The sequence below is a fragment of the Panthera onca genome, chromosome A1 (assembly GCF_046562875.1).
Source record: "Panthera onca isolate mPanOnc1 chromosome A1, mPanOnc1 haplotype 2, whole genome shotgun sequence".
Lineage (NCBI taxonomy): Eukaryota > Metazoa > Chordata > Mammalia > Carnivora > Felidae > Panthera > Panthera onca.
The window spans coordinates 158986858-159004462 of record NC_138339.1 but is presented as its reverse complement, the minus strand read 5'-3'; the positions used below and the strand labels follow the sequence as shown (position 1 = coordinate 159004462).

At 60.4% G+C, this 17605-nt stretch overlaps 2 protein-coding genes across 15 annotated transcripts in view; both read left to right on the top strand.

The window, feature by feature from the left end:
* MCF2L (MCF.2 cell line derived transforming sequence like) overlaps positions 1 to 3785 on the top strand; it is a 133621-nt gene extending 129836 nt beyond the window's left edge. For 13 of the 14 annotated variants that reach the window (XM_078452857.2, XM_060636640.3, XM_078452860.2 and 10 more), the window contains 4 exons: positions 341 to 459; positions 1716 to 1828; positions 1916 to 2019; positions 2130 to 3785. In XM_078452857.2, coding sequence (XP_078308983.2) covers positions 341 to 459; positions 1716 to 1828; positions 1916 to 2019; positions 2130 to 2215 — 422 coding nt within the window. In that variant the 3' untranslated portion in view covers positions 2216 to 3785. The remainder of the gene's footprint in view (positions 1 to 340; positions 460 to 1715; positions 1829 to 1915; positions 2020 to 2129) is intronic. The other variant, XM_060636645.3, reaches the window with a different exon arrangement.
* A 2465-nt stretch (positions 3786 to 6250) lies between these two features.
* F7 (coagulation factor VII) lies at positions 6251 to 14761 on the top strand. Its single transcript, XM_060636654.3, has 8 exons — positions 6251 to 6383; positions 7685 to 7845; positions 9123 to 9147; positions 9266 to 9379; positions 11033 to 11173; positions 11948 to 12057; positions 13528 to 13651; positions 14122 to 14761. Exons 1-8 carry the CDS (start codon positions 6314 to 6316, stop codon positions 14715 to 14717), a joined length of 1341 nt encoding a protein of 446 aa, XP_060492637.1. The 5' UTR covers positions 6251 to 6313; the 3' UTR covers positions 14718 to 14761.
* Positions 14762 to 17605: the final 2844 nt, after the last annotated feature.

The following is a 17605-nucleotide window of genomic DNA, read 5'->3' as shown; positions in this document are numbered from 1 at the left end:
TGGCATTTGCTCCAACACAGCGGGATGGCGATGTCCCAGGCTAGTGGTTACTCAGGATCTCTGTGCTCCCCTGGGGCCACATGCAGGGGCAAAGCGGCAGGGCCTGCGGGACCACCTCCCTGAGGGGCTGGGGTTCACTGTGTCCCCCCGGCATGGGCCCTGGCCCCCTGGACTGTGCATGGCTGAAGCACCCGTGTCAGCAGCGTGCCCCAGTCTGCGCTGCGTCCCGCCGGAAGGTCTTGGCTGGCTCCTGGGAAGGGGGCACGTGCGGGTGGTGGGAACTGCACAGACCCCCTTCACACAGTGAGGGTGGTCCTCACTGTGGCCCGCTCTCTCTCAGGTTGGAGCAAAACGTCTCACCCCTCAGAGGCCCCTGAGGACGACGGCTGGTCGAGTGCTGAGGAGCTGATCAATTCCTCGGATGCGGAGGAGGAGGGCAGAGTGGGCCCCAGGAAGCTGGTAACCTTGGGTCCCACTGGGCGTTCAGCCTGGCCCCGCTGGCCCCTGGGCAGGAGAGCTTCAGAGCACAACCTTACCAGTGCCCCACACTCTTGGCTGCTGCAGGCACATGTTAGGTGCCAGGGCCCCCTGGGGTTGTGCGCCCGCCCGCCTCCATCGTCAGACCAGCCTGTTTCAGAGGGAACGGTGCACACACCTGACTTGCCCTGCAAATAAGTAGACTGTTCTGAGGAGCCACTGTAAAGTGATGCCTTCAGCTCTTACTTTCTAGAGAACTGAACTGCTTTAAGTATGGATTTGCATTCTTTTTTTTTTTAACTTTTTTTAATGTTTATTTTTGAGAGAGAGGGAGAGCTAGAATAAGCGGGGGAGGATCAGAGAGAGAGAGAGAGACACGGAATCCGAAGCAGGCTCCAGGCTCTGAGCTCTCAGCACAAAGCCCCACGCAGGGCTCGAACCCACAAACCATTAGACCATGACCTGAGCTGAAGTCAGACGCTCAACGCACTGAGCCACCCCAGATTTGCATTTGAAACAAGGTCCTTTAACACAGTGGCAAGGAGAAGGTATTCACATATTAAAGCATTAGAGTCGGGTGACACTAACAGATGCTTGGGGCACTCCATGCTGCCCTGGTCCTAGCTTCAGAGCTTTGTCCATGTGTTCGTGTCAAACATGGAGCACGGACTGGGTACCAGGCACTGTGGAGGTACAAAAGACAAAGCAGAGAACAAAATAGACAAGACTCTCCACTCTCACAGGGAAGCAGAATAAAAGGTAGTGAATACGGAGCATACTAGGCGAGGATGACTGCCATTTCAGATGGGAGGCCCGGGGACAGGAGGGCGCTCCAGGAAGAAGGAGCAGCATGTGCAAAGGCCCTGGGGCAGAGGGCTATGTTTGTAGTGTTTGAGGCCGGCTGCAGCAGAGGGGGCAGCCAGACCACCAAGAGTGGGCCAAGGGCACTTTGCACGTTAGTTAGGATTTTTAACATGGTCACGGTGAGAGACCTCTGGCATCCGCTTACGATTAGGAGCTCTTCCCAACTTAAGGTGACAGTCACATGAGAAGCCTGACAAATAGCAGGGCCCTGACGAAATACTCATTGTCTGTCTCCTGTTGGATGCTGGAAGCCCATCTGGGACCTTGCCTGCTCCTGCTACGGCCTCACTCTGCGCTTGGGGGGGGGGGGGGGGGGGGAGGTGTGTGGATAGGGCAGACTGTGCCATTTGATGCACTGTGTCCTGGGCCACCAGGTTCCAGGGAAGTACACAGTTGTGCTGGGCGATGAGAAGGAAAGCCCTGAAGCGCTTGCCGTGAGAAGCGGAGACGTGGTGGAGGTGGTCCAGGAGGGTGACGAGGGCCTCTGGTAAGACGTCGCCGGTGGTGGGCTCAGGCCCAAGACCCTGGGGCAGGCCCGCGGCTGGAGCCCCTGACCCGCCCCCGCCCCTTCCAGGTATGTCAGGAACCTGACCTCCAGCAAGGAGAGCTGGGTGCCGGCCAGCAGCCTCTCCACGCTCCTCGGCACGTCGGGCTCGGCTCAGTGCCTGAGCAGCTCAGGTAAGACCCCCGTGCCGTGCTGGCTGCGACTCGAGCCCGCGGGGTCCGCGGCCTCGAGCTCTGGCGTGCAGACGCGAAGCCGTAGCCGTTCTCGCCTGGTTTTCCCGCAGAGTCCAGTGCAGGCTCCGCCCTGCTGAGCGCCTCGTCCAGCTGCAGCGAGAGCTGCGGGGCCCCCCTCTCAGACCTGCAGGGGTAGCGCCGGGCCGCGCAGGATGGCAGCCTGCGGACCTCTAAGTGTTCCTTTGCTTGGGCTTGCTTAGTTTGGTGAGGGACGGTGCTCTAAGACCCTGGGAAAGGAGGACCCTGGCAAGACCCGGAAGAGGAGCCGCCCGCTGCCCACGAGACTTGGCGGTGCAGACACAGGGGCATGCAGAGGAAAGGTTCTGGAAGATTCTGTCCTCCAGCCTTCACGCCAGGACCCCCCTGACGAAGGCGCAGAAGTCAGCTCCACGGGAAGATGGCGGCACACCGAGCTTCCCCGCAGAACCAGGATGGATGGAGGGCTGTGGGGCAGCGGAGCAAACATGTGGCAGGTGCCAGGGGGCTGTCGTCCGCCTCCACCGGGCCGCAGTGGGGAGCCCGTCCCGGCCACTCGGCTTCAGTTCCTGCCGCATCTGGGCTGGTGCTTCCTGCAGGGATCAGCACGTTGTGGGAGGGACCGCTTCCCAAAGAAGTGGCCAACCTACTGACCCAACAGCTTGGTGGAGGACTTTTTGATTTTTACAAGAAAGCAGGGATTAATTCCATGGCCATTTTTTGTGGTACTTTGGCCGCTAATCTTTACCAAGAATCACTGTGTTTACATGAAATGACAATTTAATACTGTATTTGATACAAAACTATTTTCTGTTACTGGGGTTTACACTGCAGTGCGTTGTTTATACTGCTGGAGATTTGAGAGCTCTCTCTTGGGACCAAAGCCCTCTCCAAGGCCGGCCTGGTCACCGGCGGTTGAAAACGCATCCCTCGATAAAATCCAGCAATGTTTCTACAAACAGGAGTAGTAGAAACCAAGGAGAGTCCTTTATCTGTGTAGGTTAATTTTCAAAAGAAAATTTAAACTATAATTTAAAATATTTAGTTTCTTTTCTACAAAAATGGGGAACTTGATTTTTTTAACTAGCTTCACTGAATTAGGATTTTTTATCGTTTTTAAAGAATACATAAAGATGCAGTTTCCACGGGGTACCACCTGAACCGGTGCCCACACAGGGCTCAGTGAAAGCTCCAGCCCTGGCACCTGTGCCGGCCTCCGCTGCTGCCTCCCAGGCTCGGGCAAGTCCCCCTGAACTCAGAAACGTAAAGGTTGCAGAGCTCATCACTGAAATCGAGGCAGAACTGGAAAGAAAACTCTTCTGGTTTACCTTTTTGTGTTTCTGAAACAAGCTCTGTTCTCCGGAGACACTTTGTGTATCTGGTGGGGGCGGATCTCTTTCTACGTGTGCTTACGTGGATGTGTGTGCATTGGTGTCCCATGTTAGGGACGCACGCGGCCTCCGCGATGCTGGAAACCGTCACTTTACTGCCCTCCCTGAGTCCCGCGCCCACCGCAGCCTGCTCCCGGCCACACACGAGCCCCCACCCTGGCCGCCCCTGCGGTGTGTTAGAGAAAACAGCCATGCAAGACTCAGCAGCTTTCCTCGATGCCCCCCGATTTACTCAGTGCGCTGACTGTGCAGAGACCACCCCAGCCGCCTCGCCCAACACCCCCCCACCATTGTAATCTCTTCCTCACAAAGGCACTTTAAAACCTCGTGTTTCAGTCATTGCTTTTTATTTGGTTTGGGGTCTTTTTTTTTATTGCTGATGTAAATGAAATTTAAAAAATCAGAGTTCTTTATTGTATGGATGGAGTTTGAATAAATATCAGCCCCTCTTGCTGTCTGCCTTCATCTGTAAAAAGCCCAGAATTCTGCTTATCGCGCTCAGCTACACGCAGCACTGCAAGCACTGTTACAGGGGAGGCAGGTGGCGAGCAGGACCCAGACTGTGTCCCCTATGCTTCCCTTCGTCAGAAAATGATGGAAATAAAGTAAGCGTATTGTGTCAACACTGTGAAGGTAACAAAAGAAATGTAGACTCTCAGTGCTGGGACATTGGGGTCTGGTGGCGGAAGGGATGTGGTGGGGAGGGAAGTGTGACGGGCAGAAGCAGGAATCCGGAAGAGCAGCCGGGAGCTGACCTGCCAGGAGGGGATCAAATCGGATGCATCACATAATTCCTGAAAGACACCATCAAACAAGATCACGTAAGGGCTGGAAGAAAAGACAAGAACAGAGACTAACAAACCCTGACCTCCCAGGAGCCCTCCCACAGACCTGAGGGCTGTGCCCCAGAGACAGGTACACTGTTGGGGTCGGCCACTGGAGCGCCTGTCCCCCAGTCCAAGCGGAAGGTGTGGCCATCAGCGGAGGGTCGGGGAGGGGGCCGCTGTTCACACGGGGCTACGCAGCCTGGCCCTCTGCACTCAGCCACCCTGTCCTCCTCTCCTCGCCCCTCCTGGCCCGGGGTCTGGGGTAGGACTGCTTGGCACCATGCTTGGTGGTCTTTCATGAAGAAAAAGCCACTTGGAAGAGTCAGTGGGGAAGCGGTGCCTCAGCCATGACCCCACTGGCCTGTGCTGTCCCCCACCTCCCCAGAGGACCCTGGGACTCAAAGGCTTCAGTCCAGCACATGTCCCAAATCCAGGCTGCTTGGCAGCTCACCCATGGGAATCCCATTTCCCCGCAGCTTTGGGTTGTCGGAGGAGGAGCGTCCCTTCCCCATGCTTCCTGGCCAGTCGCCCACTGAGTCCACGGCCAGACACTCCTCGCGCTGCTCTGAGAACAGCCCAGCTGCGGCCCCGCTCAAGGGGAAGCATAGGCACCTGCTGACGGTGTCCCCAGGATGCAGTCTTGCTCAGAAGCAGTACCCTTGCCGGTAGAATTGGTTATGATGAGTCACACTGGAGTGGGGGCCCTGACCCACGGGTAGTGTCTCTGTAAGGAGAGTTAGATCAGGACACACACCCAGGCCGACTGCAGGTGGGGCACAGAGGCCCCCAGAACTCCCCAGTGGGAAGGGGCAGGCAGGCCCTCCCCCGGAGCCTCCAGAGACGGCAAGGTCCTGCACAGACACCATGCCCAAGGGCCTGTGGCCTCCAGAGCCGGCACAGGATAGATTTCCGGTACAGTAAGCCCCTTGTGTGCAGCCCTGTCATGGGACCACCAGGAGTCAGAAAAGTGCTGAGCTCAAGGGCGGCTCCCCTGCAGCCTTTGAGAGCAAGGCTCACGGGTGCTGCATGTGGACCGACACGGGACCAACAGCACCTCCACCTGCTCGGGCAAGATGTTCGCCAGATTTAGGGGCAGAGGCTCACGGCTGAAACGCTTCTCCCCAAGCTGGGAGGAAACAGAGCCAGGACTGCCAGGCCATCCAGAGAATCCCCAGAAGGTGCGGCGGAAAACGGGGGGGTCCCTCCCCGGGGGGGTCCCTCCCCCACCAACAACAGACTCCCAAGCAGCCAGCAATCGTAACCATTAGTAACACCTGAGGTGATCAACAAAACATGTTCTCTGCAGAGACTGACTCTCCCACTTGGGGAGTGGAGCTGGGACCCTGCCTGCAACAGCTGGGCCGTGTGGCTCCCACGCACGGGAGAGGAGCAGAGCGGGCGTCCCCAGTCTCCACCATTTGCAGAAAGGATGTTTCAGAGGGTCGAGGCCAGACCCCACTGGAGGCTGGACGCCCACGTGAGCCTTGTTGGGGTGACTGACGATGTCCGAGGGCCCAGGATGGTCCAGGTCAGCACAGAAGCTGGGCAACCAAGACGGTTGGTCACCGCGGCTTGTGGCCTGGGCCCAAGAGGGCCCGGAGGGACACAGAGCAGGGGGTTCAGCTTGGGGCAGGTGCGCCAGGGCAATGAGGCCCTGTGTGGGTCTCCACCCACACCGAAGATCCACTCTCCTGTCCCCAGAGTTACTCTGCAGGCACACCTACCACCGGCTTGGATCTGTTTCCCAACTGCGGCCCTAAGTCCCCAGGGCTTCAGATTCTCAACCGCATTTGAGGCGCACGCGCCAGGTACACATCCCGACACAGACGCTTCCGAGAGGGAACCCCTACTTCGCGGTCACAGCTGTGCGGTGGGTACAGACAGCGTCTTCCTGTCCCCGGCGTCCCCCGCATGCCCCGCCCCTGGGTTTGGGAGGCCAGGCCTCCCTCCCCGCCCTCTGTCCCAGCTTGGAGGCCGGGACTTTGCCCACCTTCCCAGCACGCCTGGAATGTCAACAGACCGTGTGACACAGGCCTCGCCATGGTGTCTGGGTCCCGCGGGCTGGCCCTCCTCTGCTCTCTGCTCGGCCTGCAGGCATCTCTGGCCGCAGGTATGTCAAGGTGTAGGGTCCCCTGTAAACGCTGTGTGAGGGGCTGCGGGAGGTTGGTGGCCACCTTTCTGGTGGGCATTCCTGTCCCCCCGGGGTGCTTGCTGGCGGCTCCCATGTGATCTGCACGCAGAGTCAGGGCTCGAGTGCGAAGGGGTATGTCCCCTCCCGTTCTTGGTTGGCCAGAGCCAGGGACAGGGTGGGGACCCTGGACTACACATTTCTGTGACTGCAGCTACCCTCCCTGCCACTACTGTGCCAACGGGCCTAGCTAGGAGGACAGCGGGACACTATAAGCTGTCCTCCTTGTGACATGTCACTACCGCGGGGTGGCCGTGGTGGAGACAGCAGACACTGCCCCCCCTCCCCCCCAAGCAGCCAGCCTGCGATGGCATGGGCGCCGGCCAGATTCCTGCAGGAGCCCAGGGGACAGCGCAGGCTCCTGGGAAAGACAGCGGGGTGGGAGGGCGGGAAGACGCGGAGGTGGCCAGATTCCCCTGGTAACCACCAGAGGTAACTGGTCCCCCGAGAGCTTTGGTTCACATCTGCTGCCCCCTGAGGGTCACCCAGGCAGGTCTCCGCCCGCCCCTCCGTTTGAGGGTTCCCTCGACCTCTCCCTCCAGACCAGGGGCTCCGCAGGAATACAGACGCGAGACACTGTCACTGTGAAGAACACATGGGGTCTCCCTCCACCTGGGCGCCCCGGGAGCTGCCCCTCCCCCTCCTGCTGCCCCATCCTCCCCTGCTGCTCACCTCTCTCAGTCACCCGCCCCCCCTCCCCAGGCCCCTGCGGCACCTTTATCCTAGCACTTTTGGTGAACGTCCTGGTGCAGGGACACAGCCCGTGGCCTTCTGATTATGGAAGTTGACTGGACGCTTTGCAACAGAGTAATTTTTAATCCCGAGAGTTCATTTTCTATGTAGGCTCCTCCCACAGCTACATAAGCATATGTATGTGCATAGGTACATCTTATTTACAAAAGGGATTACACAGTATAGATTATCCTATCATCTTCTAGTTTCACTTAATATTGTATCTTCTTAAGCGTGTACTTCACGCGAACGAGGACACCTTCACGCAGTGGCTCTGCCTGCTGTCTCCAGGCTGTCCTTGTGGCCGGGTTCGAGTGGCCGCCTCTGAGGACGTCCTTGGGATAAATCCTACAAGTGAGGCGGCCGGGCCCGGAGCGACCCCCCACAGCCGCCGTGTTTCCCATTGCCATACTCGGAGGGACGCGAAGGTTCCGTGCGTCGGCGCCGTCTGGGCGTGGCCAGTGGCCAAGGGCTCACGGACGGTCCCTCAGTCTTCCTCACCCAGGAGGAGGCCCACGGCGTCCTGCGCAGGCACCGGCGCGCCAACTCGTTCCTGGAGGAGCTGAGGTCCGGCTCCCTGGAGCGGGAGTGCGGGGAGGAGCGGTGCTCCTTTGAGGAGGCCGGGGAGATCTTCCAGAACGCCGAGAGGACGGTGAGTCCGCCCCCAGGGGGCGCCCTCCGCGCTGCCCGGCGTCGGTCGGTCTCCCTACTCGGCGGTCGAGGGCCCCGCGCACCGTGTCGGGGTCACGTTCCTACAAGAACGGCTCTCGGGGTCCCTGCAGCGCCCATGGACGGCGCCTCTCTGCGTGGGGCCCTCATTTCCAGCCGGAAAACGCGCTTTGAAAAGCAGGCCCCGGGGGTGCCCTGCCTTCCCATGGACGGTGCCCGCCCCCGACCCCCGTCCCCAAAGCGGCCCGAGCTCCGTGCAGGGGCTGCTGATGGAGCAGACGGCGGGGACGCTGGCCTGGGCCTCTCCCAGCAGCCGCCGCAGGCGCGGGCGGACACCTCCACGGCGGCTTCAGAGAGCAAACGTGTCGGGGCCGCTGCAGAGAGCCGCCCCACGGCTGTTTGCACGCTGGGAAAGGCGAGTGTCCACGCTGTCCTGCTCCACTCAGGGTGTGGCTATGAGGGGACAAACCCACACTTCTCCTCAAGGATCGTCTCACGCTCACAGGACACTCACCTCACACAGAACACTCGCCTCACACTCACAGGACACTCAGCTCACACTCACAGGACACACACTTTGTGTTCAAAGGACACCTGCCTCATTCTCACAGGACACATGCCTCACGCTCACAGGACACCTCACACCAAACAGGAAGTAGGACTATTTGAGGTAGAGGCTCACATGACCTTTTCCAGGTACATCCTCATTAGGATGGACATTTCCTGCATTTGTGCCCCACTTGGGTTTTCAAGGCATTTCCCACAGTTGTCTTATTTTATTCTTAGAGTGATCCTGTGAGTTTCAGTTTGCTTGCCCAGAACATTCCTCAGGAATCCGATTATTGGAGCCTTTGCATCCATTAGCACCTTTTCCTCCTGTCGCCCTGTGTGGATGGTCCCCCATCACCAGAGAAGGAAACGGAGGCTCAGAGAGCACGTGTCTTGTCCCAGGGTCACATCTTGGAGGTGGCAGAAGTGGGGCAGAAACTCTGGAATTCTGAATCGGGACAGGGAAATTTGTGACCTCTGGTGGCCTTGGCCATCTGGGGTGGAGAGGCGGGATTAGGAAACACCCCCTCGCCCTGGGTGAACTCACCTCTTCTCCAGAGGAAAAGTCTGGCTTCCGGAGCCCACCACAAAGGGCACCAGGCCAGAAGCCCCCGGACCACCTCACTTCACCCCAAGTCCCCCGTTCATTCTGTGGGGAACACAGATATTTGTCAATGTGTGTCTCATGTGGCTTCCTCTTTGTCCCCTCAGAAGCAGTTCTGGGTTTCTTACAACGGTGAGTAGGTAAACGGCCCATTTCGCCCCTGGCCAGCCTCCCCCTCAGCTCCCTGACCCTGGGTCGCCCCTGCCCACCGGCCTCCCCCTCAGTGCTCTGACCCTAGGTCGCTTCACAGATGGGGACCAATGTGCCTCGAATCCGTGCCAGAACGGGGGTTCCTGTGAGGACCAGCTCCAGTCCTACATCTGCTTCTGCCTCGAAAATTTTGAGGGCCGGAACTGTGAGACAAGTGAGGACCCCACAGTTTGCGGGCAGAGCCCCCACAAGGCTGATGGGCATGGCCGGGCCAGGCGGGGGCTGGGCCCCAGGCCAGGTGGGAAATGGGCTCGGTGACCGTGAGACGCTTGGATCTGAGACCCTCGGGTGCTAATTCTTGATCGCCCCTTGTCTGCTTCTGGAAAATACAAACCCCTTGGGCTCCCAGTGCTGGGGAATTCGGATACACCTGGATGGGGCCCCGGGGAGGGCACGTTATCACTGCCCAGCATCCCACTGAGACAGTGAGTAAACTTCATCTTCCCTACTTGCTATTACAAAAGTGTGAACTATTTTTTCACCATTCTAATGTTAAAATACTGCGAGGTTGAGGGGTTCCTTGGGCCGTCTCAGGGTCAGTAATTGGCTGGGAGGACCCATAGCACTCTCTGAAGGCCAACATACTCAAAGTTACGGTGGAAGGCTACAGATTAAAGTCAGCACGGAGACCAGTGTGAGCTTCCAGGTGTCCTCAAGCAGTGGGGTCTTACAGACAGTCTTCCTTTCTCCAAGAACAAGGTGTGACGAGACTTAGGGAGTATCACACTGAGCCTCCACGTACAGGGGTCTTCTTGGGGCTCAGTCACGTACACATGGCTGACCTCCCACGTGGCTGGCCTTAGTCTCCAGCCCCTCCAGAGGTCGAGGTGATACCCCACCATGAATCACATTGTTACACCATCCAGTGTGGCCAAAGGCCCCCAAGGAAACAACATTCTTATCAGACAGATGGAATTAAATTAAAAGTGTCCAACTTGATCAGCGAGGGTGTGGCGGTCACCTCCCAGGAGCTGAGGGCAAAGGCAAATCTCTCTTTGGGTAACTTCAATCTTTTGCCACATGTGTACACTCTGATACTCAAGGAGCTCTTGTGGGCCACAGCCACCTTCTGCTCTAAGCAAACCAGGGAGAGTAAAGGAAAGACTAAGGAAGAGGCTTCTTGCCAGTTATCTGGGGCTATAAAGCCTCAATGTCCTTGCCCAGCCCTTTATACTCAGGAACCCTGGTGTGAATCCCCCAGGACCTCTGATGCTCAGGAGCCCTGGTGTGAATCCCCCAGGAGCTTTGATGCTCAGGAGCCCTGGTGCGAATCCTCCAGGACCATGGTGCTCAGGAGCCCTGGTGTGACTTCACTTCCAGGCCAGGCCTTCCTGCTGGGGGCCCTCAATTGGCACAGAGAGCTAACCCCATCTCCCACATCCTAGCACTGCCCTTCAGAGAGGGTGAATGTTCCTTATCTCCATCTGTCCGAGCCAGTGGTCAGCCCCCGCCAGTTCACTGGGGCACCAAGTCCTGGCTATGGAACCATCTCATCTGCCTGGCCTCTTGCCAGCAGGTATCCAATTGCGGTGAACACTTTTACTGTCCCCAGGCCCTCCCCGGCTCCCACCGGCTGCTGGGAGGGGAGCACAGAGGCCCCATGTGTCAGCCCTATGTCCCAACTGGCTAAGCTGCTCAGACGTGAGACCGCACACAACCCCAGGTCACCCTTCCGGATCGATCCAGAGCAGGCTGGGACCTGGCTGTCTCTGCAGCCAACAGCTAAGCACCGTTTTCATGCAGAATGAGGGCTGGCTCTCCCTGACTAGCACAGGCCCCTCTCAGTCTGTCCCCTTCCTGTCCTCAGACAAGAAGGACCAGCTGATCTGTATGAACGAGAACGGAGGCTGTGAGCAGTACTGCAGCGACCATGCAGAGACCAGGCGCTCCTGCCGGTGCCACGAGGGGTACGCGCTCCAAGACGACGGGGTGTCCTGCGCTCCCACAGGTAACGGTCCTCAGGGCCAGCTCTGGGGGCTGTGCTCTGTTTTGTGCCCAACGAGCAGCCACCCATTCCTGTATGGCTGACAGATGACAAGGGTGAGTACCACTCACTGAACACCTGCTACACGCTGACCACGCCTAGCCCACTCGAGAACAGGCCACAGCAGGAGCCGCTCCAGAGTGGCTGGTCCACCTGCCTGTCCAAGGCAGGTCCAGAGGAGCCAAGGGAGGCCCTGCCTGCCCCACCGCTGTCCTGTGGGGCACCCCATGGCCACACGTGGGGTCTGCGCTGACTGTGGCACAGTCTGGATGCCACGTCTTTTTTTAAAAGGAGAGCACTTTGAGGAAAATGTAAATTTTCCCCAACCCGGTCTCGAACTAACACAGTCCCAGCAGCTCAGGTGCCCAGGCCTGTCTGTCCAGAGTGAAGTGGGCCCCGCTTCACTTCAGGCTGAGCCTGAAGCTCAGCCCCCACCTCTAAGCGGTGTCTCCGGGCCCGGGGACTTTACTGCGGAAACGAGAGGAGCCAGGTGAAAGTGCTGTGGCCCAAGGTCTGGTCAGCCTTTAGACAAGTGTCCACCTCCTCAGGCAGCACGTCGCTCCCCTGGGGCGACTGGCAGAACCCAGTTTCAACAGGGAGGCCCTCTGTCCCTGCAGAAGCAGCTCCCACAGGGGTGGGCCTGCCCTGCCAAGGGCGTGCCTGCAGGCCGTGGAGCCCGTCCCTCAGCAGCTGTCCCTCCAGCACGGACCCCACGGCCTGACGACCTGTTTCCCACAGTGGAGTATCCGTGTGGAAGAATGCCTGTTCTGGAAAAGAGAAATGGCCGCGACCCCCAAGGCCGAATTGTGGGTGGCAAGGTGTGCCCCAAAGGAGAGTGTCCCTGGCAGGTGAGGCTCCAGGGCCCCTGGAGGGAAAGCGGGAGGTCGGCTGCGGGACCCCGGCCCCTCGTCTCCTTCCAATTTGCTCCGAAGCCCACGCCTGCGCGCTCACCTCCGTCCGTCAGTCCGGGTGTCAGCACCTCCAGCAGCACCTGCCTTCTGGCTCTCCCCTCCCATCTCTTCCCGTCTCCTCCTCGGGGCTGCTGCCTCTCTCCCCTCCACAGATGGGGGAGTCCAGGCCACCGGCGGCAGATGGCAAAGGCAGGATTTGAACCCGCCACTATCTGCCCCTGGAAATGGAGGCAGGGCAGGCTGTCCCTGCACGTGCTCAGGTGTGTGGGGCAGCCTGTGAGCCTGGTCCCTGTTGGAAATGCAGAGCCTCAGGCCCCCAGACCCACTGGGCCAAAATCCACCTCTCACAAGAGCAGCACGCGTGCACTCGGGTTTCAGAGCCGGACCCAGTGGTCCTCCGGGCCCTGCACGTGGACACCCGAGTTGGACTGTTCAGAGTTGTTACCACACAAGAGCCTTGGAAGGGATGATGGTGGCTCACCAGTCCCCCTGGGCCTGACTCCGGGTCGGGGCAGCCCCAGTCTTCCAGCTTTGCTGCCATTTGGCCGCGTGCAGACCAGAAGCGGCATTTTTGGCTGAGCCGGTGGCCCCTCCCACCGGCCCGGCCCTGCCCCATCCCACCTGCCACAGGTGGGAGCAGGCGGTCGGGGCCTGCGTGGCACCTGTGCGGTCCCAGGCCCACTCCTCAGCTGGCAGGACCCGGGGTTTTGGTGTTCCGAGGATAACGTAAGCTAGACATGTCCTAGCGGGACTGGTGTGTTCGCCAGAGTGCCCAGAACTGGCAGTGTGTGCGGCGGAGGGACCGCACGGGTGGGTCTCTGTTGTTTACAGCAGACAGCACCTGGGAGGGCTCTGTGCAGGGGGAGGGGCTGCAGCATGCATGCGGCCCCAGGTCCTCAACCCCAGGAGAGAGGTGGGGAAACTGAGGTCCACTGAGATTCAGGCTCCAATCCGGCCAAACCACTACCCCAGGCCTCCTCTCGTGGCTGCAGCTGCAGAGCCAACATCAGCTCCTTCCGCCTGCCTGCGGTGGGAAAACCACTGCAGGGAAAAGGCCTGCACCCAAGCTGCACTCAGGACCTGCTCAGCACCCTCCTTGCTTTTAGGGAGAAGAAAAGGAAGCATTTATGGGGCCCGCTGTGCACCAAGAATTGTGCCCGGTGCCGCAGCACATGCCCTCTTCCCCCCCACCCCACTTGACCCGTCTTTGTGGACCAGTCTTGCCAGCTCCTGCTGGTGGTGCCAGGGATGCGCAGGGGAACTGGCACCCACGCCCTGTGGTCGGGCCAGTACCCACAAGCCCCCTGTTGCCTTAGCTGGCTGGGGAGACGGGCCACGAGGGCCCTGGGTGCACGGGAAAGGCGCTCCCCATGGAGGGGTGACGCGAACTCTGCTGTGCCCGGCCAGGCTGCACTGAAGCTGGACGGCGTGCTGATGTGTGGGGGCGCCTTGCTCGACGCTGCCTGGGTGGTCTCTGCAGCCCACTGCTTCGACAGAATCAGGAACTGGGAGAACCTGACGGTGGTGCTGGGTGAGTTTTGTGGCTCCTCCACCTGCTGAGCGTGGCTTGTGAGCAAGACCTGCCACGAGACGAGTGCCTCCAAACAGAGAAGTGGGCAATGTCCGGGCGGACCCCGGTGCCGCAGGGTCCCACTGTGGCCACGGCCCCCCGGCCTCTCCACCCACGGAAAGTCACGGAGGTGATGCTCTGCTCTACTCCCTTCTCACTTGGGCCAAGATCCCCAGGGTTGCCTGGTGGGTGATGGGACGCCGAGCGCCCCCAGGGAGGATCTGGGAAGAACTGGGGGATCCACCACCGCTCCTCACGTGCCCTCAGCACCCCCAGATTCACCCAGATTCACCCTGATTCACACTCCACGCGGAGCCCTGCGGTGGCTGCCTGGGGTTGCCGCTCCGGCCAGCCTGGGACGGAACACAGGGCCCCTTCTGCCCCAGAAGCAGGCTGAGGGGCGGGGTATGAGCGGTGCCGGTCCCCCACAGGCGAGCACGACCTCCGCAAGGAGGAGGGCGAGGAGCAGGAGCGGCACGTCGCCCAGATCATCATCCCCGACAAGTACATCCCCCGCAAGACGAACCATGACATCGCCCTGCTGCGCCTGCGGACGCCCGTGGCCTTCACCAACCACGTCGTGCCCCTGTGTCTGCCCGAGAAGGCCTTCTCCGAGAGGACGCTGGCCTTTATCCGCTTCTCCACCGTCAGTGGCTGGGGCCAGCTGCTGGACAGGGGCATCACGGCCCTTGAGCTCATGGCCATCGATGTGCCCCGGGTGATGACCCAGGACTGCCAGGAGCAGTCACACAGGAAGGCGGGCTCTCCAGCAATCACCGAGAACATGTTCTGTGCCGGCTACCTGGACGGGAGCAAGGATGCCTGCAAGGGGGACAGCGGGGGCCCGCACGCCACCAAGTTCCAGGGCACCTGGTACCTGACGGGGATTGTCAGCTGGGGGGAGGGCTGTGCGGCTGAAGGTCACTTCGGGGTGTACACCAGGGTCTCCCAGTACATCGAGTGGCTGCGCAGGCTCATGAGCCAGAGCCCAACCTCGGGAGGCCTCCTCCGGGCCCCGCTGCCCTAGCCTCAGTGCAGGGCCACCCTAATAAAGCTGCCACTCGTCCCTGCTCTGTTCCAGAAACATCCTGCACTTCTGGAGTGGGGGAAGAGGGTGCAAAACAGGCTGAGCAGGATGTGCCTGGGAGCACCGATGTGCCTGCCAGGGAGGGGATGCACTGTTTCCCAGGGGACCATGCTCCCCTGACCGCCGTTGTGGTGGTGCGTGTACACGTCGGCATGCATACATTGGTGCCTACACATCGGCATGCACACACTTGCATCCACACATCGGCGTGCTCACACTTGCATGCTCACATCGGCACACACACCTGTGTCCACACATTGGCGTGCTCACACTTGCGTGCTCACATCTTTACGTTCCATTCCTGTCTCCTTACACAAGCATGTTGCCCTCATTTCACGTACACGGGAAACATCATCCATTCATCCTGGGGACTATCCTTCCAGATCTTTCTGTGTACGTAGCTTTGACCATAAAATGTGAGGCTGTCACCCTCCATACAGCGTTTGCCACTGGCCCACCTATGAGCACACCTCTGGAGCGCCCTCCTGCCACCCTGGAGCGCCCGTCCTCACCCTGTTGAGGCCCTGCTTGTCCTGGAGCCACAATTTCTCTCACACTCACAGCACCCCGGAGATGGGCCTTCCTCCACCGAGGCTGTTTTCCAAAACCAAGAGCATGTGGGCGGGTTTTGGAGGCTGTGGTTCCCCAAACCCTACAGAACCAGGCATCCTCTTCCTGCCAAGGTCCCAGTCAACAACGGTCCTCAACGAGGGTCCCAGGGAAGCCCTGCCTGAGAGCCACCAGCTTCCTCAGTCCTGCCGCATCAGTGGGACCGGGAAAGGACCCAGTGAATGACATTTTTATCAGGTCCCTCAGGTGATCGTGGGGCCCGCTCGGCCTAAAGCCACACAGGCCATGGAGGAGGGAGAAACAAGCCATCTGGTGGGGGAGGGAGATGACACAGAAGTGGGGCCCCCCTAAACACGGCAAGGCGGGTAAGGGCCCTGCCCCCCACCAGACACATCCGCAGGTGGAGGGGGCAGACTGGTTGCCCCAAGCCTGGAACGCCAACGGTGCTCCACACGGGTGCATTTGGCGCCGGACTTGCTGGGCTGAGGGATCAAGCCGTATTTAGTGTAGAGTGAACCCAGGCCACCTGGTTTTGTCCAAGTGTCCTGGGACATGCCCGTTCCTTAAACGGCATCCTTGGACAGAGATGGTCTGGCCAAAGAGACTGCCCCTGGAGCCGGACGTGCTCACCATCTGGGCCTTTGCACAAGAGGTTCACTGGCAGCCCAGCCGGCCGCCAGCCGGGGTCTCAGCAAGCGGACGGCTGTGCACCTAAGGAGACCCACCAGTGGGCGAGTGCGGCCCGCCTCCTACTCCTGGCCAAGCCACCTCCCACCCTGTGCCATGGCTCCTTGTCTTTGAAACAGGGGCCTCGGTGCTGGTGACCAGGATGGTCTGGAGCACATAAGATGAGGGCCCTGGGAGGGCCCCGCTGTGTCATGGGCAGTAAAGCCGGTGTGCAAGCCTCTGGCGTCCTCCCCACAGCTCGGGCTGCAGGTGCTGAGGGGAGTTTCCTGTGTGCAGAATCCAGGAGCTGCCAGGAGCCCCGCGCCCGGAGCACAGGAGCTGGCTGGCCCCATTTCCTGGAGAGGAAAGAGGAGGATGGGCTGGCACACTCGGGCTTCTCTGGCTGTCAGGGGGAGACACCACCCCTGCCCGGTAGAGCTGCCATGGCATGGGCACCCAGTGACATCGGGACAGCCCCTAAGGGCTAACACGGCCTATGCACCCACAGGCTCCCACGTTACCCCCAGCACCGGGTGCCAGAGATGGGAGGGGCTCACCCAGGACCTGGTCTCCCCCACATGCTGAACACACCCAGAGACAACACCACACACAAAGAGGCCGGCGAGACAGGCCCAGGGCACCCCCTGTCCCCAAGGGCCAGGCTCTGCATGTCACACCGGCCACCCTGTGGATGACCAGCCAGAGCAGAAGACTTTTGGGACATCACTGCCGCATTCTGTGAGGGGTTAAGCACCCACCGTGTGCCACACACCCCTGCAGCAAAAAGCAGACAGCCTGAGGCTTCTGTCCCAGTGAGCAAGGGTGTCGGAGGTCACTCACCACATGCAGAATGTCAGGTGTGGTGGGCGCTGTGGTATATGGGGCAGTGTCTCCATCCCTGTCTCTGTCTCCTGCTGTCTCTCTGTCCCTGTCTCTGTCTCTCCCTGTCTCTGTGACACCCCCCCCACACCCCCGAGGGCCCTGGCACGTGGCCTGCGCCCACCGCGTGGCTGGACTGCCACGGGCTGAGCCTCCTTGGGCTGGGGGGATGCGGCAGGTGTATCTCCCACGTCTCACGTGCAGTGCACTGGCCAGGAGCCCCCATACTCCTCACCCCCTCTCCCGGGTGGCCGGACGGGCTTGAGAGAGAGAGAGACTCACCGTAAGGCCCCCGATCTGGGGGCTCACTTCCCTGCCCCTGCCCACCCCCAGTGGGGTGTGCGAGGCAAAGCCCCTTCTGGGAAACCCCCAGCCCGCGGGCATCTCCAGGACTGAGAGGGCCAGCCCGCTGCTCCCTGGGCACGGGCCCCCCAACCTCTAGCCAGATATCCTGGGCTGGCACGGGCTGCACCGGGCAGGGCAGACCCCCCCAGAAGTGTGGGCAGGAGCCCTCAGCCCAGAGGGGCCACAGGACACCCCTGCCTCCTGGGGCCCCTGGATTTCAGCAGGGTGGTGCCAGCCTTTCACAATGGCAAAGCCAGTGCACCAGGACCCCCTATGATGGTGGCACTGGGTGGCACCTCCTGATGCCACCTGGAGACAGAGGCCATTGGCAGAAGGTCTGCTGCTATGGCCGACAGCCCTGGGTCCAA